The sequence below is a fragment of the Panicum virgatum genome, chromosome 4N, assembly GCF_016808335.1.
Source record: "Panicum virgatum strain AP13 chromosome 4N, P.virgatum_v5, whole genome shotgun sequence".
Lineage (NCBI taxonomy): Eukaryota > Viridiplantae > Streptophyta > Magnoliopsida > Poales > Poaceae > Panicum > Panicum virgatum.
Window position 1 is genome coordinate 33,400,502 of NC_053148.1, and position 26,682 is coordinate 33,427,183.

General features: G+C 47.5%; 2 protein-coding genes across 3 annotated transcripts; both read left to right on the forward strand.

Annotated features, from left to right (window-relative positions):
• Positions 1-212: 212 nt before the first annotated feature.
• On the forward strand, positions 213-888 carry LOC120670157 (40S ribosomal protein S30-like). Its single transcript, XM_039950217.1, has 2 exons — positions 213-358; positions 514-888. The coding sequence occupies exons 1-2, from the start codon at positions 355-357 to the stop codon at positions 696-698; spliced, it is 189 nt and encodes a 62-aa protein (XP_039806151.1). The 5' UTR covers positions 213-354; the 3' UTR covers positions 699-888.
• Positions 889-11,005: 10,117 nt separating this feature from the next.
• Positions 11,006-26,222, forward strand: LOC120670509 (diacylglycerol O-acyltransferase 1-2-like). Of its 2 annotated transcripts, XM_039950620.1 has the most exons (18): positions 11,006-11,562; positions 13,086-13,166; positions 13,311-13,384; positions 13,469-13,544; positions 13,769-13,836; positions 14,626-14,749; positions 15,410-15,508; positions 15,636-15,737; positions 15,816-15,952; positions 16,102-16,183; positions 16,295-16,315; positions 16,458-16,520; positions 17,106-17,153; positions 17,433-17,495; positions 17,664-17,717; positions 17,804-17,899; positions 24,649-24,758; positions 25,939-26,222. In XM_039950620.1, the coding sequence occupies exons 1-18, from the start codon at positions 11,299-11,301 to the stop codon at positions 26,108-26,110; spliced, it is 1,734 nt and encodes a 577-aa protein (XP_039806554.1). In that variant the 5' UTR covers positions 11,006-11,298; the 3' UTR covers positions 26,111-26,222. The 2 variants fall into 2 exon arrangements, with proteins under 2 accessions (XP_039806554.1, XP_039806555.1); XM_039950621.1 differs by lacking the exon at positions 24,649-24,758.
• Positions 26,223-26,682: the final 460 nt, after the last annotated feature.

Genomic DNA, 26,682 nt, shown 5'->3' on the forward strand with positions numbered 1-26,682 from the left:
AATCTGCAAGCCTTAGGAGTAGCTTGCTATGGCTCATTGGATTCTTATCTTACTGATATCGTATTTTCTTTAAAAATTAATTTATTTTATTTAAAAATTGTATGTCCGGTCTTTACCTAGTTGTACGGAAATACGACTCGAAGCTACGTTTCCGCCTCCGCAGCGCATTTACGTAAACTTTGAAACTTGACTACCCGGGGCCGAATGCAAAATCACCGCCGCATATAGCTCAAGGAAATCCTGCGGTTCCCCTCTCCTCCGCCATTCCCGCGCCCACCACCGCGCCCGCACTAAACCCTAGCCCCGCCCGCCGCCGCCGCCGCCGCAGCAGCCACCCTCCTTGCTGCAGCAGCCATGGGTAAGCACTCCTTCACCTCCTCCTCGCCGCCCACGCATCGAAACTTGTCCGCAGATCCCGCTCGAAGCGGTTCTTCGAGGGTTCCGTTTCTTCTTGATTTGGGATCTGATTTGATTCTGGCGTTGGGGCCGTCGGCGCGTGAATCTGTGGTGCAGGAAAGGTGCACGGATCGCTGGCGCGCGCGGGAAAGGTGCGCGGACAGACGCCCAAGGTGGCGAAGCAGGACAAGAAGAAGAAGCCCCGGGGCCGCGCCTACAAGCGCATGCAGTACAACCGCCGCTTCGTCACCGCCGTCGTCGGCTTCGGCAAGAAGCGCGGACCCAACTCCTCCGAGAAGTAGATCGCCTGCAGGTTCGCATAAGGGCATCAAGATTGTGATGTTCTCTTGTGGGTTCAGGATGATGTATGGATGAGGAAAAGAAACTCGAGATTGCATTTTGGTTGATGCTGATGGATGTTATGTGCCTACTTGAATGTTGCCTATTATTGTCTCCAGTAATATTATTGTTACCCTGTGCATTTCTCGCAAATATCTGTTTCTGCTTGCAGCCTAGGACATAATGAGGTGGTGTTGTGTGGTTCTTCTGGGTTTTAGTGTAATATGTAGAATTCGCACGCTTGAAACTCTTAACAGTTATGTGTGCTAAATTAATAGTTAGAATTGCAAAAAAAATGATAAACTGTGGAGAATAGTATCGAGTGTAAGAAATTTGTATGAGCGCTTGCTACATGGTGTAAGAAATGCCTAGCTTTTCAAGTGCTTTTTTTAGTGTTCTGGTACCTTGGGTCTGTTTAGTTCTATTTGAATTTCCAAAGCACATTGAGTGACTGATGACTTGTGGGATTTAGGTTGTTAGTTGCTCATTTGCTAGTTGTGCTCGAACTCAAAGGACTCCTATTATATACAAGTTAATGCCTCTTTGAACTTCCATAATATGTTACCATATTCTGAAGGTTTCCTTGTATAATCAGTACTGTTGGGATGAATACCCAAAGATAAAGATGCTCTTTAGTTTTTCTGATTGTATCTCAATTGGAATGGTTGCACTTGAGCAATGCCTTAGTTTAATGCATACTGAAGGCGCCATAAACAAGACCTTTTGCAAACAATCTGCTACAACAGTGACTGTGCATTTGCTTTTATGATAATACTGCAATGATATTTTGTGTGTTATGGGAAATTAGGCAACCGCGTCATTCACTCTTAGGTCATTTAAATGGTACTTCTAATTTTATTTTATTTGCTTTGGTATGAGTAGTTTCTCAGATTAAGTCGGGCTTAATTGCTTAAACCATACTTGTAGTACTGAAGCGCGCACCATAAAGAGTGGTGTATTGTCATCTTCAATATTTGTTGAACAAGACTCAAGCTTGTTAACTGCATTTCAAGGGTTTGAGGTTTAGATTTGGATCTAAGATTGATTTTTTTTCTTCTATACAGTGTACACCAGAATAAAATGATTGTTGAGAAAATGGCTCCTAAATTATTGTTCTGTCCCTTAGATATGTATTTATAGTGTTTGAAGTGCACAATTGTTGATATTTTTGTTCGACTTCAGATTGTCAGCATATTTTCTATCTTGCGGGTATGACATAGTGTTGTGTAGTACTATTTTCAGGTCACTATGCCTATTTTTTGTCTTGTTCAGGCTATTGTTTAGTGAGATGCTTTGCTTTCCCTTCTTATTTGTACCAACCTGGGATTCTATTATCGAATATTGATCTATGGAGTATCTGTTCATTCATTTACCTTGGCGTAGTGCAGCAGTACGTGTTTGAGAAAACATAGCACCTGGTATCCATCGGGCTAAAAGCTAAACAAAGTTAAAAATGATGATAAATGTATTTGAGTAAATTTCACCGGCGGTCCTCAAATTTGTTCCGCGTTCTCATGCAGGTCCCGGTACTTGCAAACCGTCCATTCAACACCTTAAACTTGCTATATTGTGTCACTGCCGGTCCAAACTGCCTCCCCAAGCTGAGCGCCTCTCTCGCTCATCCCCTCCCTCCCGCCGTCGGCCATCCTCGATCCACGCGTGCAGGAGCAGGCGCTGAGGTGAGCAGCGGCCACCAGCCTCTGCTCCGCGGCGGCGATGGCCTCGGACAGCAGCTGCCACGGCCCGGAGCAGAAGCACCACCATCTGGCGGCGGCGCGGTTCATGTCGGCGGCGCTAGTGCAGCAGATCCTGGCGGCGCTAGAGGGGGCCGGCCTGGTGGTGCGTGAGCTGGACGACGGGTCGGTCAACATGGAAGGGACGCGGGAGGGCGAGCACGGCGCGCTGGTGGTGGCCGTGGAGATCTACGAGCTCACGCCGGAGCTGGTAGTCGTGGAGGTGCGGCGCAAGTCCGGCGGCGCCGCCGAGTACGAGGAGTTCTTCCGGGCTATTCATGCGTGCTCGCCCGCAGCATCAAGGCATGCCCATGCGCGCACGTTCATCGTCGACCATCGTATGTGGCATAGTGTCTCGGACAGCAGCTGGTTCGCGGTCGGAGGAGCTCGCCGTCGCCGCTGGCTGCCCGCCCGCCCGACATGGCCACGCAGCTTTGGTTCCGCCCGACCGGCGCCGGCCTCCTCCGCCCGCAACAGCGCTGGCGCCGGCTTCCGCACGCCCAGCACTGGCACCTGGGAGTAGCGGTGGCAGCGATGGGGCTGCCTGAGAGTAGCAGCAGCAGGCAGAAGTGGTAGAATTGCTTGCTGGTTGTGGATGGCGCAGCGGTGACATGGTCCTCCGGACCTCAATCGACCAAGCCAAGATTTCATGCTCAAATCGACATCCGCTGCGATTGAATTGAAGTCCAGCATGGTGGAATCGAACTCTGTTGCAACGAATTGGGCCAGCCGCGACCATAGGTAGGAGCAGCGCGAGATGCCGGTGGCTGCGAGCGAGGGAGCGCTCTGCCGGCGGCGTGCAGGGAAGCATTGCGGGCCATGCCGAGCCGGCTGCGTCGGCGAGCTCCTCCGGCCTCCTCCGGCCGCGCGGGCGTGCTCCGCCGGCGTGCGGGCTAGTGCCACCGGCCACGCCGCGCTGGCCGCGTGGGCAAGCTCTGCAGCTGGCGGGTGAGGGCTGACGGCCGTGCGGGGCTTTCCATCTGCGCTGAGCCCGCTCCGCCGGCGTGCGGGAGAGTGCCGCCGGCCGCGCCATGCCGGCCGCGTGGGCAAGCTCCGCAGCTAGCCGGTGAGGGCCGCTGGCCGCGCGGGGGAGAGCTCGGCCGGCATACAGGAGACCACCGCCGGCCGCAAGCCAGCTGCTGTCCGAGGCCATCACCGCCGTGGAGCAGAGGCTAGTGGCTGCTGCTCACCTCGGCGCCTGCTCCCGCGCGCGTGGATCGAGGATGGCCGGCGGCGGGAGGGAGGAGATGAGCGAGAGAGGCGCTCGGCTCGGGGAGGCAGTTTGGACCGGCGGTGACACGATATAGCAAGTTTAAATGCTGAATGGACGTTTTGCAAGTACCGGGACTGGGATAAGAACGCGGAACAAGTTCGAGGACTGCCGGTGAAATTTACTCAATGTATTTCCTGAATACCTTGTTATTTTGCTGCCAAAACTGCCAGATTTTAGTAAATTGGATTCCAGTTGCTGCCATAACCATTTGCTTGGAAGGGGGATTTTTCGAGCCGTTGGATTTGTTAGTTTTGTCACTCTTGTTTGTTTCTAGTGACAGGGGAAACTAAATGTCATCTTAAAACTAAGTTAAAAGTGGAAGTGCATTGGCTGGCTTTATTCTGTTATGCCGGACGGTGCTATGTTCTTGTACGCAGCAAAGTTGTTTCTGATTTGTTTCTCCAAAAGCATAAGCTGGAACAGATAGTCCTCTAGAGGGCCATGTCTCGTCCTCGACCTGTCGGACAGGCCCATATGGAGGCATGGCGAAAAAAATGTTGCGTGGCCGTGCCAAAAGTGGTTGATGCCGCAGCTAAACGGCAGGATTAGGGAGGGAAGAGATTTGGTCAGGGATTTGGGATCAAAGGCGGTCTGCAGGATTATTAGATCAGGGAAAGGGGGGAAAAAGAGACAGAGACTATTTGCTCAGTGATTTGGGATCAGAGGTGACTAGTAGGGGGTGTTTAGTTGGCGAAAAAGTTTAAATTTGGGTACCGTAGCACATTTTGTTGTTATTTGATAATTAATATCTAATCATAGATTAGTTAGACTTAAAAAATTCGTCTCGTCATAATTAGTTAAATTATATAATTAGTTATTTCTTTCAACTATATTTAATGTTCCATGCATGTGTTCGAAAATTTGATGTGACGATTACTGTGCAAATTTTTTTTGAAACTAAATGCTGCCTATGTGAGATGGTATTGTTCAGACAGCCTCTCGCGGGCATGTTAAGTTTACTATCGTCGTCACGTGATTCCGCAACTGGCCATTCGCACAGTTCCTTTTGTCGAATCCTATCAGCGACTATGGCAGATCCGCATCGGAATAGATAAAATACAATAATATTTTTCTCTCAAGCCAAATCAACAAATATCAACTACTAGCTAGGCAGCAATATTTTTTTTAATAAATCAACACCGCCAGTCAAATAGAATTAATTTCTCGTTGGGGATCCACATGATCCGAGATGGAAGCCGTCGTCAGTGAGCGGGTGATTCGAGACGGAAGCCGTCGTCAGAGCATAGCTAATAACATAGCCCTGCTATACGGCTGTCTGCGGGGCTTTACGTCCGCTTGTGCGCCTGCGGAATGCTGCATGCGAGCGACTCAGGTTATCCGGGCCCACCAGCAGAGTCTGAAGCGTAGGCTGAGGCGGGCGATAAGCGAAACGCCAGGTTTCTTCTCTCTCCCCTTCTCTTTCTTTCACGTAGAATTTAACCAATTTACAACCATTTATAATACTTGCTCTCAATGAGCGGAAGAACAAGTACGGTGTACGGTAGCCGTGGACTGTAATCACCAATCAGGGCCTCTCGAAATTGCTGCCATCCCAACGTTACCATGCCAGAGAGAGCTGCGCATCTTGTGTTAGCTAGTTCAAGTACACTCCCCTAGAGCTAAGTGTTTGGCATCATCAAATAGTGGACTCGACAAAATATCAGCAGGTCCTTTTCCCATTTTTTTTCTTTTTTTAGTCCGGGCAAAGAAATGCTGACAAGTTGATCTCACCTCTCGATTTGACCGTTATCTTCTCGCAGAAAGGTGCAGCAATATTCGATGCCCTTCGAGAAAAGGAGGGCGGTGTGTCCAGATGTTTAGTCGCATGTCACTATCTATCAAGTATCTGAATATTTCTTTCTTCCTTAATTTTTCTACGTCATCTGGTTTGGCTTGGCCCATATAGGTGGTGTAACGGAGAAAAGGTAGCACTCCTGCTATGAGAAGTTAAGAAATATATCTCGATATGCCTCCTTCAAGTTGGGTGGATCAGATAATAGTATTATATGCATCCGAGTTGCCTGGATAAGATAATGACAAATTTTAGGTCGTTTTGATTTTTCTAAATGCATTGAGAAAAGAAAGTACATACTACTCCATTCCCTTAGCATTATTCTTGATTTGCTACAAAATCTAGCATAGACGCGGATGGTTGTATGTATGCGGCACCAAGGATCAACTTAAGCATATTTTTGAACAGACGAACTCACAACAAACATCTCAGTCTCAGTCAACTGACGCGTACGAAAGAATGATTTGTCTTAAATGCAAGCGCTAGTATATGACTGCATGAGTCCAAAACTCAAACTCAGGTGTTTGGGTATGTTCCATCGTGATAGCCTAACAATTATTTTAGTAATCCTTAGTTCGCTTTTCCTTAGCAATTTAGACACTCCTTTTTTTTACAAGCCAAAATTTATTCTGCTAGGGCAAAATGACTTTGACCAATAATGACTATACTAATATTTTATTTATCTGATAAACATTAAAATAAATATAAGAATGTATTTTGACTAACATAGATCTAGTAACGTTAATAAGTTTGTAGAGAAAAACTATATATCAATAACATAATGATTAGTTAAAAGGTTTGCCCTAAACAAGTAGACGATATCGTCATTTCACAAGGCCCTGTTCTACACACTTAACATTGATGGGCTTTTGTGCCTACTCCATCTTATTCTCTATCAGATGCGATTTTTTATATAGTTACTCCTACTTTATTTATTCATACGACAATGAAGCTCACGGGACACCCCGTTGCACGTAGTACTTGCATTGGTCGGCCGTCACCGTCATACAAGCCAACAAACTTTGTGCGTAGGTACATGTCTTAGTCGCTGACTACATACAGTGACGGGACTCCTAGTGTGTACGTACGTCGAGTGCCGGCCTTATCTCATATGCGAAGAGAAACCTGGCGATAATTTAAAATATATGCAGTGGATGTTCCTACTTCTGTTTGCTTTCTCGAGTGTCTCAAACATCATGTGAAAGTACCAATGCCAAATGAGCGTTTAATTTAGCAATTCTACATCATCAGCACGGGATAAATAAAGAAATGCAATTATAGTAGATATCTAGATAATGATACTTTTGTGGTATTCTATCTGGTCTGCGCTTCATTCTTCTTGGCCCTTACTATGAGACTAGTATATTGCCCGTGCTAACGTTACAGAAATAATCTTTAGACCTGCTTTGCCAATAAAAATTGTAAAGAAAAATTATGCTTCAATTTATAAAATTGTAAAGAGAACACACTTGATATTCATTGAAATTTAAAATTTTCCTTTTACGTTATTATTTTCCTTGAGCCAGGACTTTTCACAAAAAAAAGAACTACAGTTGCAAATGCAGATACTATTATGCTACACAGTGGCGGATCTAGGAATAGAACAGGGGGGGCTGAGTTTCTTCTTTCTCTCCCTTTTTTACTTCTTCCTCCCCTTCTTCCTCATTCTTTCTCCAAAAAACTAGAGAAGGGGCTCAAGGGGGGCTCCATTGTTTGTGGGGGTCTAGGGGGGCTGAAGTCCCCCAGATCCACCGCTAGCTCCGCCCCTGATTCTACAGCGAACAATCCTAGACAACAAAAGAAAAATACATCACTATCATTGGCTGTATGGTCAGCGCTTCATTATTGTTGGCCCTTACTATGAGATACGATACCTTCACTATCATTGGCTAACATATCGTCCAATAACTTTATAGGTATGATTTCTTAATCACACCAATTTGAGGTAGAAGAAATACATCACCCTTGCCTTGTTCAAACGCACCACTGCCCTTGCCACGAGCAGTGGCGGATCCATCGGTCGCCCACCACTGCCACTGTGACTCGTCGCTATACCTAATCATAAGTTGGCGATGATGACCCCGATTCAACCCACCTAAACCTAATATGATCCGACCGGTGTGGATGGGGTTTGGACCGAAATTTTCGACCCGCAACAAAAATGGGGCCAGGCAAAGGCTGATTTTTCTAACCCAAAATCTAAAAAAACTCGACCCGATCGAAAAAAAATTGTGGTTCAACTCGACCTGATCCAACATGACCATGTGTCCGATCAGGCTCGGGCTAAAAAATCCGGCCCACTAGTCAAATCAGGTCAGGTTTGGCCTGAGAAAATAATATCAGATTTTTCTTTGACCCGACTTGAACCCGATCTGGTCCGACCATGATCAGGTCTACTTGTGGCCTCAGGGCTTGCCACCGCCACTAATTTTGTTTGTTGTTGGTGCCTTTCTCTCTATGACCTCCATCTATCTGTGATGAAATCCCAACACAAAGCCCTAATTGTGGATTGGGAGCATCAATTGTGTGACCAACTAAAGTCTCATGCGTGTGGAGGCTAAAATCAACCATTTCCCCCTTTTAATATGGTTTATTTGGAGTACTTCACATCAAAATGTTTTTGGCCTTGTATTTGTCCAACAAGCTAATTTCCGAAGAACACACAAGTGCATGGTAAAATCTCCATTAAATTCTAATTACTCTCTCGGTTCCGAATTGTAAACTGTTCTAGTTTCGATTTGAGTCAAACTCCTCTAATTTTGATCAGATTTATAGAGAGGTTAATAATATCAACAATATCAATGTCCTTCCACTATATATCTTGGTAGTGCACTAGTTGATATTGTAGATATTAATATATTTTCTTGAACTTGGCAAAAATTAGATAAGTTTGATCTACATCAAAATTAAAATGACATGCAACTTAGGGAGAGAGAGAGAGAGAGAGAGAGAGAGAGAGAGATTATGAAGCAATCTCAGCAGCGTGGCGCCAAACTGCATGGACAAGTGGATGATACATTGTATTTATCGAGGTGGATTTTTTAATTCTAAACTTGAAATTTTGAGTTTGTTTTCTGAAAGACCTCTCAATGCAAGTTTTCCCGCTCAATTACTTATTTGGTGTTCAGCACGATGGAAAAGTCATCTGATTCAATAGTATTTTGTGAAGAGAATAACCAGAAATAAGCCGAAAACAGATAAATCGGATAAGTTATTCTAGTTTTCCGGTTGCAAAACCGAAGTAAAGTAGCTCAGGTTCCAATTTCTCCGTTCAAAGTGCACTCTTGGAACACCACTCGAGTGTCGGGTACACGTGTCTTCCACTTCCACCACTAGAGTTAAAAAAGAATCACCGAAACGTTCCAAATTATCTTATGCAGGACAGGTCTCTATATTTCAACGTGAGTAATCTCGAGCCAACAGTTTTCGTTTGATTTTGCCATCTAAAAAATCATTTGTTTTGTTTTCTCAGTGCGAGCAAAAAGTTGCACCCTAAAAACGGGTCCCTGCACTACGGGAGCCAGAGTGTTTGCCGTGTGTAAGAGGCGCATAACAAAGACTATTTTGCACACGGTAAATTCTTTGCCGTGCCGTGTGTAACACACGGCAAAGTGCACACGGCATCCAAATGTCGGCAAAGAGCCACTTTGACGTGTGTCAGAGCTAACACTCGGCAAATAATTTTCCAAAAAAAAATAAAAAAAAACATTGGTGCCGCTGCAGTGGCAGTGCCGGCCACCGCAACCATGCCGCCGCCCACCGTCACCACCACCACGCCGGCCCGCCAGGAGAGGAGGCGCCGCCGCTCGTGGTCGCGCCGCCGCCGCCGACCGCGGACGCCCCCGCCGGCCAGCCAGGAGAGGAGGCGTCGCCGCTCGTGGCCGCGCCGCCGCCGCCGCCGCCCGCGGACGCCCCCGCCGGCCGCTGCCCGTTGCCGCGCCGCCGCCTCCCACGGGCGCCCCAGCCGGCCGTGGCCGGGCCGCCGCCGCCCACGGGCACCCCCGCTGGTCGGCGTTCGGGGCCGCTCGCGGGCGCCCCCGCCAGCCGCCGTTCGAGGCCGGGCCGCCGCCTCCTGCGGGCGCCCCAATCGGCCGTGGCCGGGCCACCGCCCGTGGCCGCACCGCCGCCGCCACCAGCGGGCGCCCCCGCCGGCCGCCATTCGGGGCCGGGCCGCCGCCTGGGGCCGCGCGCCGCCTCCCGCGGACGCCCCCACCGGCCGCCGTCCGGGGCCGCGCCGCCGCCTCTCGCGGGCGCCCCCGCCGCCCATGGCCGCGTCGCTGTTCGGGGCCGCGCCGTCCGGGGCCACGCTGCCGTTCGGGGCCCTCGTCGCGCCGGCCACCACTCGGGGCTGCGCCCCTGCTGTCGGCAGAGATGGAGGGAGGGAAGGAGAGAGAGTAGGGGGAGGGAGAGAAATGAGAGGGGGCTGATCCGGTGGGGGAGGAGGGGACTAATAGGAGAGCCCCATTTGAAGGGATGGATTGATGACATGGCATCTTTGCCGTGTGCCAAATTCCAGCCCACGAAAAAGTTCTATTTTTCCAAAATTGTTTGAAATGTATTTATTTAATTAAATATAGCAAATAAATACAAAAAAATTCTAAATTTTAACATAGAGTACCACATATTGTATGTGAAGAGTAGAAAAACTTTCGAAGTCAAACTCAAATTCGACCGTCACTTTTACTCCAAACTTAATTACATCCTTCTCAAATCTCCGAGTCTTCTCCGGAGATGTTTCCATTTGTAAGCATCTTACGTGAAAAAATTACGAAACCTACTCAATTTTTTACCACTGCCTCCACATATGATATAGCGAGGTTTTAAAATTTTAAAATCATTCGAACACACGTTCGTGACCGTGTTTTATAGACAAGATGTTGAGAATTTCTTTTCATTTCACGTGTAAGGTCTCAAACTGAGCTAAATAATATGAATATTATTTTTCACTCATTTTATTCTATTATTTGAATAACTTGCAGTTCAAATATGACTTGATTCAAAAAATTGCTCGAAATGCAATTAATTAGTTATATATAGCAAAAAAATTAAAAATGTACCCAATTTTAACTTGGGGTAGTACATGTTGTATGTGGTGGGTAGAAAAAGTTTCGAAGTGAGAAGAAAAAAAAATTATAACTTTGCCGTGTGTCGAAAATAACACACGGCAAACTATTTACTTTGCCGTGTGCAAAAAAAACACACGGCAAAGTCTTTGCCGTGTGTCAGCACACAGTAAAACATGAATTTTACCGTGTGTTTTTTTTGCCGTGCGTTTTCACCGTGGCACACGGTAAAGTGGCTCTTTGTCGTGTGCCCGACAAAAACACACGGCAAAGAGAGACACACGACATCCTAGCAATTTCCGGTAGTGCTGGGACGTGCCAAATGCCAATCTCAGCGGTCCGCAGGGCTAGTGCTGGGACGTGCCAAATGCCAATCTCAGCGGTCCGCAGGGCTCGCACGGACGCCGGATCCAACCACAAGCAGAGAAGCGGGTGCCGTGCGCCGACGCGCCGGGCCCTGCCAGCCAGGCCGGTGACGGAGCGGACGCCTGGCAACCTCCCCCGCCCACGTGGCCGCTCTCCGAGGCCGCCGTCCCGCCCCCCGCGCTTTCCTGCGTCAGCCGCCCCCGCAGCCCAACACCCGCATCAAAACCCGCACCTCGCCTCCTCGGCTCCTCCTCCTCCCCACCCCGCCACCGCCACCGCCGCCCCAAGCAAGTCTCGCAGCCCCAGCCCGAACCCCGGGGGCCGAGCCTTCCTCCCATGGCCCCGCCCCACTCCATGGCGGCGGCCTCCGATCGCGCCGGCCCCGGGCCCGACGCCGGCGCAGGCGAGCCCTCGCTCCGCCTCCGCCGCGCCCCCTCCGCCGATGCCGGCGATTCCTCCGGCGGCCGGCGCGAGAACGGCGACCCGCTCCCGCCGCCGAATCCGCAGCAGCAGCCCGAGATGCTGTACTTCCGCGCGTCGGCGCCCGCGCACCGCCGCGTCAAGGAGAGCCCCCTCAGCTCCGACGCCATCTTCCGGCAGGTGAGGATGCGCCAATGCTTAGAATCTCCGCCTCCCTGCCGATTCCCGCGATTCCATGACCCGTGCGCCCGCTCCGATCCTTGCGGGCCGCGAAACCGTGTTGCTTCCAGTCAACTCCGCCTCTGGCCTCTGCCTTTTGTGTTCAAATCGCGCTTTGTGCTGTCGTTAGCTTAATTCGCGTCGGTTACCGTCTCCCGTGCCGGGATGCCTATCCGTGGGCTCCCGAATCGCCGATAGATTCTGCGCGTGTACCGGGACGGGTACAATTCGTTTCGTGGGGGGCATATGCTACTGCGGATTGAGGTCGGTGTTTGCTTGGTTTGGGGATCAGGGGGGGGCCAGTGCGCGGCTGGGCGCCGGACGCGTGCCATGCAGAATTTGGCATCGGGCGGCTGAAGCAGCAAACAACGAGCGTAACTGTTGCCACTAGGAGAGCTCTGCGTGTTGAAACGGAAGGACAAACGTGTCGTTTGCGGTCGTTGTTGGTAGCAGTACTGTACAGATAGCCAGGTACAGAGAGTTGTTGTGACTTAGGTCAGATGGTTCTGATCTGAGTTAATACTAACTTTTCAGCAGCTGCAGGGCTGACTGGGCAGCTTCAGAGTTAATACTGACTTTTCAAACTACAGTTCGTGTTACATTGTTTCGACTTCAGTCAGGTGCTTCAGATTTGGAGCTGCAGGCTGCAATTGCAGGGCTAATTAAGCAGTGTCATGACTCATCATCCCAGTATCAAATGTTGACTTTTCAAACTACATTCCGTGTTACATTGTTCACATAGTGCATTATGTTGCATGCTGATTGATGTACTTGCCTTTCTGTTTGGGGCATTGCTTCTGCTTGAGGACCATATAAATCTTATTCTGGTATGGGACCACATACTGGTTCGCCCTCCATTTTTGACTAGGCATATTATTGGATGGATTTTTTTTCTTTTTCAATGGACTTGTTTTACATGTTACTCTAGAAAGCCATACCAGTGTAGCACTAACTGGGCCCAGACAAGTTGATGTCAAATTGTTGAATGAGACTTAAACTGTACACTAGTGAGGCTGGGAAATGATTTGAGCCTCCTACAATTCACACCCAAATTGGTGCCTTGTCCATACCAAATTTGATCTGTTTCTATCTGAAATTTATACTCGTAATAGATCTGAACGATAACCTAATTTACTTTTGAAGGTAGAGGTTTAGTTCAATGCTTAATTGGATGATAATCTAATCCTCTGTGAGTTATCCGTACGTATATACATCGCATTCTTCCTACACATGTTCCTGGGATGCCACCAGAGGACAGATGTCCTTGTGAGAGTTTTACTATAATATTAGTACATCAAATGTCATTTGTATCTTCTTCTTGAACTAAGAGTGAATCCTCAGTTTGTAAGCCATGTGAGAACTTAATTACAATATGAGTTTATTAAATTTCATTTATCTTATTCTTATTTAACTGATCCAAGTCATATTTCGTGGTTGCTGCATAAAATTGAGGTCCTGAAACTAATCAGTCCTCTTGATTCCAGAGCCATGCGGGTCTCTTGAATCTATGCATTGTTGTGTTGATTGCAGTGAACAGCAGACTCATTATTGAGAATTTAATGAAGGTTTGTCACTTTACCTTTCATTTCCCTTGACTTCATTCAGAGCTCCCAATCCATCTCCAGATGTAGCATTTGGTTCCTGTGCTTTCTGCACACTTTTCTAGTATGCATCTATCACATTTTCATGTTCTCAATTTACTGTTGCAGTATGGCCTATTGATAAGAGCTGGATTTTGGTTCAGTACAAGATCGCTGGGAGACTGGCCCCTTCTTATGTGCTGGTGGATATACTAGCTCATTTGATTCTACTGGGTTTCAACTAACAGCAGTAAGCTTCACAGGATTAATCATTCTGTTTATTGCAGCCTCACATTACCGATTTTGCCACTTGTTGCACTTGTGGCTGAGAAGCTGATTAGAAGGAAGCTCATTGGTGAACATGTAAGTTTCCTTCACAGCACTGTGTAGTCTTTAGAAAAGTTGCTTCTAAATAAGTAAATAATCATGTCATTTTCACCAAACATGCTCTTTATTGTTTACTATGTATATCTTGGAGCAATAGATGTAATATTTGAGGGTTGAATTCTATAAAGGATTCGTCCTTTTTTCTATTCTGTATGCTTTTTCCCATTGTGCTATTTATGACTTGTATACACCTCTTGCAGGTGGTTATTCTTCTTCATATCATTATTACAACATCTGTCATCGTCTATCCAGCTGTTGTGATTCTTAAGTAAGAATATTTCTTTTTGACTTTGCAGTTTGTTTGGATGCATCTTCTTTTGACATTCGTTGACCTCTTATATTTAATGGTATGGGATATACTCAATTCGTTTATTATTCATGATTTGCAGTACTTTGTGGTATGGTGGTGAACTATGTTGTTGTGTCTCACAATTAACCTTTCTTTTAGTTACATGACATAAACTTCAAATTGGACGATTTAAAAGGAGGCTTATATGACACTAGTATTTAATTTTATCCGGTGATAAAGTTTCTTATGTAACCTTTGAACATTTACCTCTTGAGTCTATATTGCCTTACTCTGTCTTGATCCATCCACGGAGAGACCAAATTGGAAAGATTTATATGTAGCCCAGAGATGTCAATTCACATAATGCTGTGGCTATTTTGTTTTCTATCGTTGTAGCTTAGAATCCTTTTCTGAAGTGCCCTGAACACCGACCGTATTAAAAAAATTGAAAGTAGAAATGTAAAGTAAGCAGCTGCAGTGTTTGGAATTTCTTATGCTGCTTTGCAAGTAGCATTGGAATATATTGTAATTTGGTTGAGTCAATGTTATCTCTCCAAAAGAGGCACCGGGTGCTGAAAGTTACTTTTTTGTTGATTATATTGTCAATGAGATTCCAGAACTCTGTATGCTTCATGCAATATGTTACTTAGTTTCATTTAATTTTGTTAGTTTATTTTAATTTTCTGATTGCCAAGAAATGATACTTCAAAAGATAGTTTCCCATACATGAATTCTGGATTATCAGCTCAGTTACATAAAAAATTTCAGGTGCGACTCAGCAGTACTATCTGGATTTGTGCTAATGTTTCTTGCAAGCATCATGTGGATGAAGCTTGTCTCTTATGCACATACAAATTATGATATAAGGGTGTTGTCCAAAAGTACTGAAAAGGTAATGTGTTGAAATGTTCATCTGAATTAGTTTAGATATTTGGCTAACAAGTTGCATGTTTCTCAACGTTGATCTACTCCACTTTAAACTTCTTTTCCAGTTTATTGTATATAGTTCCTTTTGAACACAATGAAATATAGTTCGAATTAATTATGTTTCCATTAGGAGATTCAAACATTTTTTTAATAGCTTCTCATATTGTGTTCTTTTTTGCATATCCCTAACCAGATATACTCTTAGGCAAGGATGGGTAAGTTTTGTCTACATGCGTGTGCTACTCCCATCATCAGTATACCTCTGTGCATATCTCTACATAGTATGTTCATATACTAATTCTAATGTACTTTAAAGGAAATTGTATGAAATATATCAAAAGCATCTCTGTATTTCAAATATATAGTGATTAACTGATTATGCCTTGATACTAGTATATGAAAATATGTGCACATACCCTATGCATGGTCAAATACCCAATAGTATAGACCAACCAAGATGGTCTAGTATGATCATATACTCCACGTTACTCTTCGTTGGTCTAGTATGATCATGAGGTACATGTAGGAGTAGCTACACGTGCTTGTAGAATGGATTTTTCCTATGATTATATCATTCATTCTCATTTTTTCATGCCAGTAAACCATTGTTATTCTTATATAATAGGGTGCTGCATATGGCAATTATGTCGATCCTGAGAATATGAAAGATCCAACCATTAAAAGTCTACTGTACTTTATGTTGGCCCCAACACTTTGTTACCAGGTACTATTCTTCTACAAGGCTTCTATTTGATTTTTTGAAGTTATGCTATCGATTCCTTCATACTTGTATCTAGTTACACTAGAGACAAAACATGAATGTCCTAATTTCACTTTGGTGCATTATGCAGCCAACTTATCCTCGAACTACATGTATTAGGAAGGGCTGGGTGATCCGACAACTTGTAAAGTGTCTTATTTTTACAGGTCTGATGGGCTTCATAATTGAGCAGGTAAGCCTTCTATGTTCCTCAAGTAACATTTATTTATATGGGGTCTTGAATTAAATTCCAAATCTCTTTTGTTTTCAGTACATAAATCCGATTGTGAAGAATTCCAAGCATCCACTGAAGGGGAATTTTTTGAATGCTATAGAGAGAGTCTTGAAACTCTCAGTGCCAACACTATATGTATGGCTTTGCATGTTCTATTGCTTTTTCCATTTATGGTTAGTAACTTACTTCAGTTGGGTACCACGTGTATCAGGAGTACCTTTAATTTCGTAGATAGTGGTGGTTATCTACAATAGGGCAAGTGACTTTTGACCTGACATTGATGTTTCCTCTACACGGCTTTCATCCTTTTTTTTAATTCTAGGCTGAACATTCTATCTGAACTCCTTCGTTTTGGTGATCGTGAATTCTACAAGGACTGGTGGAATGCCAAAACTGTTGAAGAGGTGAGAGGCCTGTTAAAATCTAAGTTCATTTCTTTTCCAGGTGAAACTTTAAATAGGACTGACATTATTTCCATGCATTTTAATGCGATAATATTTTGGGGCTTACTTCAGTACTGGAGAATGTGGAACATGGTAATCTTCTTGCTACATCCATCTTCATATTTCTTTACTCTTGTTCAGATAGCACTTGATTACTTAACTAATAACATTGTTATGGTAGTGACTGATAAGCATATCCTTCAAGTAACTGACAATTGGTCTACCTTTTTGTCAGCCTGTTCATAAGTGGATCATTCGACATATATATTTTCCATGCATAAGGAAAGGCTTGTCCAGGGTAATTGCTTCTATATGTCTACAAGAAGTGCACACTTGTTCTTCTTTGCTTTCCAATTTTCTGTATGCAGTTAGTCCACCTAGCTAAATAGTACCAAAATAATATGTTATTTTTGGCTTTCCACATGATGCTCATACATAACAGTAAAAAATTCACCATATACAAATCTTGATAAATGGGGAAACAGGCTGGCCAGAGTATTAGCACTCAATCATCATAGTTCTAATGAAGACAACCAAACAATTGACAATACTGTTGTGAGAATGTCAGAATATGACAGATCAAGAATTTAGTTTCGTTGTTAAATGATATACCATGCATATAGTACTGTTCGGAAACAAATTTGGAATAAATTTAAGAAATATACATGGATTAGGTGTATATAAAACAATTGAAGATAGAGTACGGAAGGATATCTGATATTGAGTTGGAAAAAATATCTTAATTCTGTCTTCTGTTGAATGTCATATGTAAATACATGAAGAAAGATAATTCTGTTAGTCTTATGATATTCTTTACTTTTCGGAAGTGACATGATTTTTCTCAGTTCTTAATTCTCAAATTCATATTGTATATACACTGCAGGGTGTAGCTATTCTAATCTCGTTTCTGGTTTCAGCTGTATTTCATGAGGTACTATAGTTCTTCTGAAACCTTTATTGCTTATACGTCATTTCTGACTCATTTTCTAGACACCAGCTAAAGCAGGAAACAACAGGTTTCTATGCTGTTATTGAGAAATGCTCTCGCTTGAATTCTAGCCAGCATGTTACCAATATAATCCATCTTGAACATTGGCTTCTTTCTTTCATTTTGCATGTTTCCATTTTACTTAAAAGAATGTAATATGATCATTTGCATGTATTAGTCAGTTTATCATAATCTCATTTCCTTCTCATTGTGAATTTGCAGATATGTGTTGCTGTGCCATGCCACATTTTCAAATTCTGGGCATTTTTCGGGATCATGTTTCAGGTATAGAAGTAACACTTACACGTACCAGTTTACACATATCCTCACATTTCAGATTTCCATCGCTGCATTCCATAAAGAACTACATTACACCATCCTGGATACAATATACTTTCCACTGTGTTTCACATAGGCTGAGTGGCTGACACCACTAATGTCTTTCTTCCCCAGATACCATTGGTGTTCTTGACGAGATATCTTCAAGATAAGTTCCAGAACATAATGGTATGCTGCCCTTAAACACAATCTCCGTTTCTTCCCTTGCTTCATTCCACTGAATAACCTTACGTAAACTGTACCGATCTGAGCAGGTGGGCAACATGATATTCTGGTTCTTCTTCAGCATAGTTGGACAGCCGATGTGTGTCCTTTTATATTATCATGATGTCATGAACAGGCAAGCCCAGGCAAGTAGATAGTTCCGCTGAAATACAAACCATGATACAGATCATCAGATGGAAACCGAATCGAATAGGCTGGAAGAAGTAGCAGCCCCCTTGGCATGTTTATCACCAGCTAGTCAGCTTGCAAATGCTCCCATTCCGTGCGGCCGTGCCAGGGATGCAGCGTGTACATTACCTGTGATGCAACATCAAGATCTGACAGAGCAACCGACATGTCAAAACTTTTTCGGTCTACATGCCAGCAGTGCTGTGTGTAACATCCCGTAAAAATTACGGAATGTTATATACTCTAAAAATGCGAGTTTTCAAAAACTTTGTGTGAATGTGTTAATAGCTAGAATAATTTAAGAATGTCTTCTCTTCTATCTCAAATTCCTAGAATTTAAAACCAAATTAAGATAAGGACTATATCGCTAGTGTGAAATAATTGGAGTTATTTGGCTCTTCTCAAATCTACCATGTTTAAAATTGTTTGTTGGATTTTATCGAAATTATTTTGAGCTTGTCTGATTGAATTGAGTGGAGTTCAAATTAATTTGAGCCAATTAATTTGAACTCAAATGCTAACAGGCCTAAAGCCTCTAGCCCAGCTAACACCTAGCTAACCAGCCCAGCTATCTAATCCTAACAAGCCCATCTAACTTCCTTAACCCAGCCTGCTAACTTCCTGCCCAACCCGTTAACCCGCACCAGCCCAAACCGAGCGCCCCAGCCCAGCACCACGTGTCGGCCCGATAGCACCATCGCAGCTCGACCCGCCAGCCTGCGCAGCCCGATCACCCAGCCTGCTAACCTTGCCTGGCCCGTTACACCACACCCCGGCCTGCCTTCTAGCTTCGGCCCAAACCGCGAACCCGCCGGCCGATCTGCGGCCCAGACCCGCGCACGCGCGCCGCGCGCGGACGCGTCGAGAAGCCCGCTCCGCCCCACCGGCCTGCTTTGCCACGGCCCAGCTCCGCGCATAGTCCAGCACCGGCCGCCTCACCCCTTACCTTCTGACGCCGACGCCCTGGCCCCGCTTGTCGGCCGCACGCGGACGCTCCCCTGTTCTTCTCCTCCGCGCGGACGACGCCGCCTGCCGCTCGACCTTGCCTTTTTCCGCGTCGCGACAGTGGAGGCTAACCACCCGCATTCCACGCCGGCCTCACCTGCCCGCGCTGACGCCCGCACCTGCCCTCCCTGTCGGCCGCGACCTCGAGCCCAGATCGGAGATGCCCTTGATGCGCGCCACGTAGCCCCGTCCGCGAACCGCCACCCGCGGGGCGATCCTCGGCGTCCGTGCCGCCGTGAGGACCAAGCCAAGCCCGAGCGCCCGCCTATAAAACCCCAATCGGCCTCCCACGAACCTTAGAGCCCTCGGGTGCTTTTCCTTTCCGCCGCCGGCACAGCAAGAAAGTGGAGAGGAGCCAAGAATAGAGGAGAGAGGGAAGGAGAAGAAAAAGGAGAGGAGGGGCGCCAAGAGGGTCTCACCGCCGCGAGGAGGAGCGTCACCGTCGGAGCAAGACGCTGCCACCGCACCCGGAGGGAAGGACCTGCGACGCCGCCGTCAAGCCAGCGCCCCGTTCGACTCCAACGCCGCCGCTGCTGCTCTGCCTGCACGGCTTCGACTCGCCACGGCCGCACCTTGACACCGCTTCAAGTCTGTCGCCCTCGAGCCCTTCAGTAGGTGTCGCCGCCTATCCTCGCCACCCTCGTGCTGCCCGGCGTGAGCCTTGTACCGCCGATGAGCCTCCCGTAGATGAGCCGTAGGCCCCGTCCCTTGTTTGTTGCAGGAGCCCGTCGCCTGCGCCGCCGTCTACCCGCAGACCGCCGTTGCGTTACCCCCGCGCCGCCGTGCCGAGCTCGCTCGGCAGGGCCATGTCGCGGCCCTGGGAACTAGGTGCCCGCGCATGCGCGCGCGGCCCAATCCCGAGCAAGCCTGGGGCATTGCCTTTGGCACGCCACGGCGTGCTCCGCCATTGTTGTACCTCTAGCCCGCCGCCGTGGCCTTGGCTTTCCATGTATCCACGCGCGTGCGTTGCTCTGTCGTTGTGCCGCGGTCTCAGCCAGAGCCGAGAGCCCACGCGCGCACGCCAACCTCCGCCTTGCTTTGACCCAGGTAGACGCGTCCACGGTCGCGATGTCGCGTTCGCGACGTGACCACCCCGTACGGGCTTTCCGTCGAACGCCCTAGGGGCACACACACCCCGACCACGCCGCGAGCGCACGGACCGCCATGGACTTCGCTTTGGGTGCACCCCACATCGCGCTTGTGTGCACAGGCCCGAGGCCGGGCCTTCGCCTCGCCTCGGCGCCAAGCTTCTGCCTCGCCCCGCGACACCCTTGGCTTCGTCGTCGGACCCGCCGCCGTGCCTCGCGGCCTTGCTCTGCTCTGTTCTGCCTTGGTCCTTGTTGACGACCAAAATTGGCAGTAACCTGAACAGACCGGTCTGACCGGTGTGTCCAGGCGGTCTGACCGGTCTAGGCGTCTGTAGACGGTCTGGCATGACCAACCGGTCTGACCGGTAGGTCCGACCGGTCTGACCGGTCTAGGAGGAGTCCGAGTACAATTAGAGTTCTTAATAGATTTAGATATGTAAACAGGATTTCTTGCGGGGTAAGTTTTCCCCACCCTATAAATATAAAGGGTCACGGCCGATTGAAGGGACAACCCAATCGAATTTATCAAAAACACATCTTTTATCTTTTTACCTTTACCCTACTTTTCCAACCTCGACATGATGTTCTTCTCTCGTCTCCATGGCGTTTGAGGACGCCCTAGCTGGCCTGCCGAGCCTAGGGCAACCCTACACGCGCTTGCCCCGACGGGGTCCCTCCCGGACGAGCGTTCGTAGGATCGTCGCCGTTCTGCACGGCGACCGGTCTGACCGGTCCCTCTGACCGGTCTGACCGCTCCACGCAGGAGGTGCTGCAAGGAGCTCCTCCTCGCGTCGCGCGACCTAGCACGATCGTGTGTTGGCCCGTAAAAGGCGTCAACATATTTTGGCGACTCCGCTGGGGAACGAGAATCAGGCTATCATGGCCGATTTGTCAAACCCTAGCAATCCAGCATCATCTGAAGAACTACTTGAAGAGTATCGGCGAGAATACGACAAAGCAGTCGAAGGTCTACTTTTGTCTTCTTTCGTATAACAGAGCATGGAGTCGTTAAGATAAAGGAGTTGCAGGCACCATCTACCATTGATGTATTAATGGAGATGCAATCTTCAGGTACTTTATCTGACGTTCTATCTGGTTTTGTCAAGCATTTGATTGATAAGGAAGATAGTTCAGTTGCAATTCCTGTTATTCAAAAATCGGCTATTGAAAAGCCGACTAGTAATCTTTGCGAAATTTTGCCTAATGTTGCTAGTCAAGATACAATTCGGCCGTCCCAAGCCGAAATTGTCGAACCAAAATCTCCTAACAAGAGCACAGAGACTAAATCTAGTACTTCAACGCTCGGGGGGCAACAAAACATAGGCAAAACTTCTGGTTGCATTGCAACCGGTCTGACCGGTCTTAAGACCGGTCTAACCGGCTCATCTAGAGTTTTGCAGAATAAATCAAAACCTAAGATGGTTAAGCCCAAAAAACCCGAGATTGGTGTTTGGAAAACCGTTCAAGCTAAAAGTCATAGCAAGCATCAAAAGGAAAAGCCGAAGCCCTTTCTTGGAGATCTTCCGGCTAAATTCAGAAAACGAAATAATGATGCTAGTCGGCTAAAACGTCCAAAACACTCAAGATCTACTCCAAGACAACAATTCCATGATCGGAATCGGCAGAGAATAATTTTCCTAATTCAGTGCCGTTTTCATCACATAGGTCGTCTACACATATACCATACGGGTCTTATTATAGCATGCCTTGTTTTTATCCGTCATGGTATTTTAATTCATATATGCCGTCTCTTCCTACATATTTGTGCCCAAATTATATTACCTATAGGGAGCCGGCAATTAGTAAGCCATCACCTACAAATATTGGTCGTTTTGATCCAAAAAATCGGCCTGTACAGAAAAAGAAACACATGGTGATCAAGCAAGTTTATCGTGTCAAAAAAGATGGGCGATTGAATAAAAATTCAGATTTGACACAAGATAAAGAAAAGCCAACCGTTGAAGAAACATCGGCTAGTTCCGTTGCTCAGATTGTCCCCAATGGAGACCATACTTCAAACAATATAGTCGAACAATGTTCAAATTCGGCTGGGGGGCAAGATAAGAGCATCTATATCGGTTCTGACAGGACTGGTCTAACCGGTTCGTCAGACCGGTCTAACCGGTCTAAACCTGGAAAGTCTGGTGGTGCAAAAAATAGGATCAAGCTGACCTTTGAGGAGCTTCTGGATAAATACAAGAAGATATCTGCGCAAAAACAAAGCAATCAATTGGAAGGCAAACAAAAAAGGAGTTCTTCATCACCAAGATCAAGAAAGCGTCAACGGTCATCGTATTGGTCTTCGTCATTCATCCCGTCGATGCATGTACCATGTTCTGCATATTCAGGTTTGCTTAATCCATGGTTTGGTCATAATCCTTGGCTGCCATATTATGATTATTAGTTTTATACTTTACCAAGGAGTTATGATTTGTATAATCAGTCGCATTGGCCGTCTCAAGATTTTTGTTATTGAACATGCTAAGGAATATAAAGCCAAAATAGTTTGCTGATCGTAAGCTAGAAGTTGTTACATGCTAGTTCTCTTAGTTCGGCTATTTTAGCATGTTTAAATATAATGTATGGCCGACGTATTGTTAATCGTCGCCCTTAGACAATTTTGATCCAGAGAAGTGTTCTTTGGCACGCAAGCTTTGCCAAAGAACAGGGGGGCATATGTTGATGACCAAAATTGGCAGGAACCTGAACAGACCGGTCTGACCGGTGTGTCCAGGCGATCTGACCGGTCTAGGCATTTGTAGATGGTCTGGCATGACCAACCGGTCTGACCGGTAGGTCCGACCGGTCTGACCAGTCTAGGAGGAGTCCGAGTACAATTAGAGTTATTAATAGATTTAGATCTGTAAACAGGATTTGTTGCGGGGTAAGTCTTCCCCACCCTATAAATATAAAGGGTCAGGGTCACGGCCGATTGAAGGGACAACCCAATCGAATTTATCAAAAACACATCTTTTATCTTTGGGTCAGTTGGATCCATGCCACTCCAATTTCTTGAAATTGGATCTCATGTTGAAAATTATGCCATTGAGTGGCATGATTTTCAACATGACACTCAATTTCACGGAGTTGTGGTTGCATGAATCGAATTTTCCCTTTATCTTTTTACCTTTACCCTACTTTTCCAACCTCGACATGCTGTTCTTCTCTCGTCTCCATGGCGTTTGAGGACGCCCTAGCTGGCCTGCCGAGCCTAGGGCAACCCTACACGCGCTTGCCCCGACGGGGTCCCTCCCGGGCGAGTGTTCGTAGGATCGTCGCCGTTCTGCACGGCGACCGGTCTGACCGGTCCCTCTGACCGGTCTGACCGCTCCACGCAGGAGGTGCTGCAAGGAGCTCCTCCTCACGTCGTGCGACCTAGCGCGATCGTGTGTTGGCCCGTAAAAGGCGTCAACAGTCCTACTTTGCAGCGCCGTCGCCCTTGATCCCGCCGTGGCCGCACGACCTCGCCACGGACTCACCCTGACTGAACCGATGGAGAAAGGAGCTTGTACCGCCGCCGCCGCAGCCTGGAGATCGAGCCGCCGCCACTAGTAACGCCGTCGTCCCGCCGCCTTTCCGCCACACGGACCCAAGCCCCGGTGCCGCAAGCACCAGAACCAAGCTAGGCCCTGCACCATGCCTCTGTCAGCCGCTGCCTTGCCCTGCCCGGGCTCGCCGTCGTTCCCATGCTTAGACGCTACCCCGCGCACACGCCGTCGTGGCCGCCGCCGCGACCCTAGCTCCGCCATGGCCGCGCCTCGCCTTCACCTCGCCACCGCACAGTCCCCCGTCCTTGACCGCGCGCCCCTGCCAAGCCCGTCGGAGGAGGCGAGAGAAGCAAGAAGAGGAGAAGGACACGCTGCCATGCGGGCCCGGCTCGCCAGTGAAAAGAAGAAGAGAGGGGAGGAGAAATGGGCCGCCTGTGCCCCGTCGGCCCAAAAAACCGCCCGCGAAGAAAAGAAGAGGAGGAAAAGAGGTGATGGGCCGCCCGTGCCCCGTCCGCCTAGTCCGCGAGCCGCCCTTCCGAGCCGCAGCCCGAGCCAGCCCGCCAAGCCGAGTCCCGAGTCGGCCGTTCTCCTGAGCCACCAAGCCAAACCTGATGGGCCACCTAGCCAGCCCAATCTTTTTGAGCTCGTTTACACCCCCTTGCCCTTTTTCTTTCTCTTTTAACCAGACCTGACACGCGGGACCCACTGGTCAGTGACTTGGTGTCGCTGACATGTGGGCCCCACCTAGACGTGGACCCAGTTGACTGTTGACTTGGTCAACGTTGACCGCGTCAACGCTGACGTCATCAAAGGCCATGATGACGTCAGCATTTGGCGGACCCCGTGCTGACGTCAGCAGGACACGTGGCACTCCCCGGTGCTGCCACGTGTCAGCCTGTGTTTTTCTTTTTCCGAAAACCTTTATTTAATTTTAGAAATTGTTTTAAGCATCAAAAATTGATAATAAATCAACCGGAGCTCCGAAAATTATGAAACCAGTTTCATAATTCTTCTAAAATCATGATCTACATGTTAGAGTAGGTTTTGTTATGAGTTGGATCTTATTTGAGTAGTTTTGTGCATTCTTGCACTTTGGCCCCTATAGTAATTCGTAATTATGAATAGGTCCTGCTGTTGAAAGAAGATCGACGCCCTGGACGCCCAGAAGACCCAGGAGGACGTCTCGGACTACGAGAAGACCCCGAGGACCTCGGAAGACTACGAAGAGCTGCCAGGTTCACGCCCATATATGACTTGAATTCCTATTAGGCATTGCTTGCTAGAATTGCTATTGCTATACTTGTGTGTGTGAGATAAGCCTGCATGGCCTACTTATACCGTATTCCTTGCATCCCTATACCTTGATTGATTCTTGAATGCTTTGGCTACTATGAGAGTGATTGGGTATGGGATTCCATGATATGATAGTCTTGGCATGCATGAGATCCACTTTGTGAGGAGCCAGAGATAGGGCTTTTAGCGGGGGCAAGCGAATGTCCGGGGATGTGTGGTGGGCACATCCTAAGAAGCACCTGTGGCGGGTGCGGGATGAGGAGGGGTGTACCTGTGTGGTTGCCCAAGGAGAGGCGATACCTGTTATGGGTGCCTTTGGCGGACCTTTGCGGAGGACTGCGCGCTTGCCCCGGCAATATAGTTTGAGATAGTGCCCCTGGTGACGGAACTATGTCAAACGTGCACACCACTTACCCCCGTATGAGCAGGGGTTCCAGCCATTTCTAGCTGTGCGGTACCAGACTGTGGCTGTGTTTAACGAGAGGGTAGGCCGAGCACGCCCATGGGAATTCTGGGTGCGTCGGGCCCGGTCGGGTGTTTCGACCTTAGTCTCCAGGAGAGGGTAGACCGCGCACGCCCAAGTCGCGGTGCGTGGGCCCGGTTGGGTTCTCCAACCCCAGTCTCCGAGATTCTCGAAGCCATGGCCAGGCTAGAGATCCACAACCCCGGAACATTCGTTGCGGCAAATGTATCCCACCCCGGGAATGCAGGATGGTACTGTCATGGTTAGGGCTAGTCATGGTTGTGGGCTGTGTCTCAGCCGGTTAGCTCCCGGCTTGCAGCCCGAGTGGGTACATGTGTACAACCCCTGCAGGGTGAAAACTATATGTATAGCGGCGTACTCGGCCATGTACAACTCTTGATCCGGCCACACTTTCATAGAGTAGTGAACCCAGTATTCTACCTCCCTCTAGTCCACTTCCCCCTGTGGAGTCAGATGAGGTGCAGGGAGAGGGAGTTTCTGCACCGACCTGGGATGGGTGAGAGACATGATTATGAATATATATGTATATGCTTGCATAGGAAACCCTAGCCTATCCTTTGGCTACTTTTTATACCTTTGCATCCACTTAAAGCTTGCATACGGATGGTGACGTGAACCTATCCCGTCCTTGGAGATAGTTTGGCAAGATGCAGGGTCCGATCAGGAGTTCGACGCCAACAACAACGGATGGTACGATTGAAGCTTAGAAATCCGTGCTACGCTCAAGTGCCGCCTGTGGAGATGAAGTTCGAGTTGAAGGATGGACTGAAGACCAGCTACCGCTACCGTTTTCTGTTTGTTCCAGTTTAGCCCAATGAGCTTGTAATAAAAGTTTCGTACTGCAAATCCTCTGGATATTGTAATAATTAAATCCATGTTTGAACCTGTTTTAAGTGAGTATGAACTGATTTACTGCCTGAAATGAGTTCTGTATGTGATAGCTACTGATTCAGAGACTATCACAACGATACAGGGATTCGGGTTCTTCGTTCGAAAACCCGGGTCGTTTCACTGTGTGCATAATGTCGTGTAACATGTATGTCTGTACCATGAATCCGTGATGTGTCACGCCTCGAGGATCCAAAATGAGCCCAAAAGAAGAAGAAAAAGGCTCGCTTAAGATGGAGAGATACAGGGTAAACAGGTTCGCAGTGCAGATATATCAAAACCTGAAAATGAACTTGGTCTGAATCTATGGTACGGTGATACAAGTTTGTGTACTAATATCGCTGGAAAAGAATAATGAATGAGTATGTTCATGAATCCTCTTCTCCTGTGATGTGATGTCCGAGTAAGGGCAACCAAACAGGCTGTGCCCAGCTCGAGCTGGAGGCCCGCCTATGTTTTCGTTCATTCGATGGCTTTGCATTCGGACATGGCCT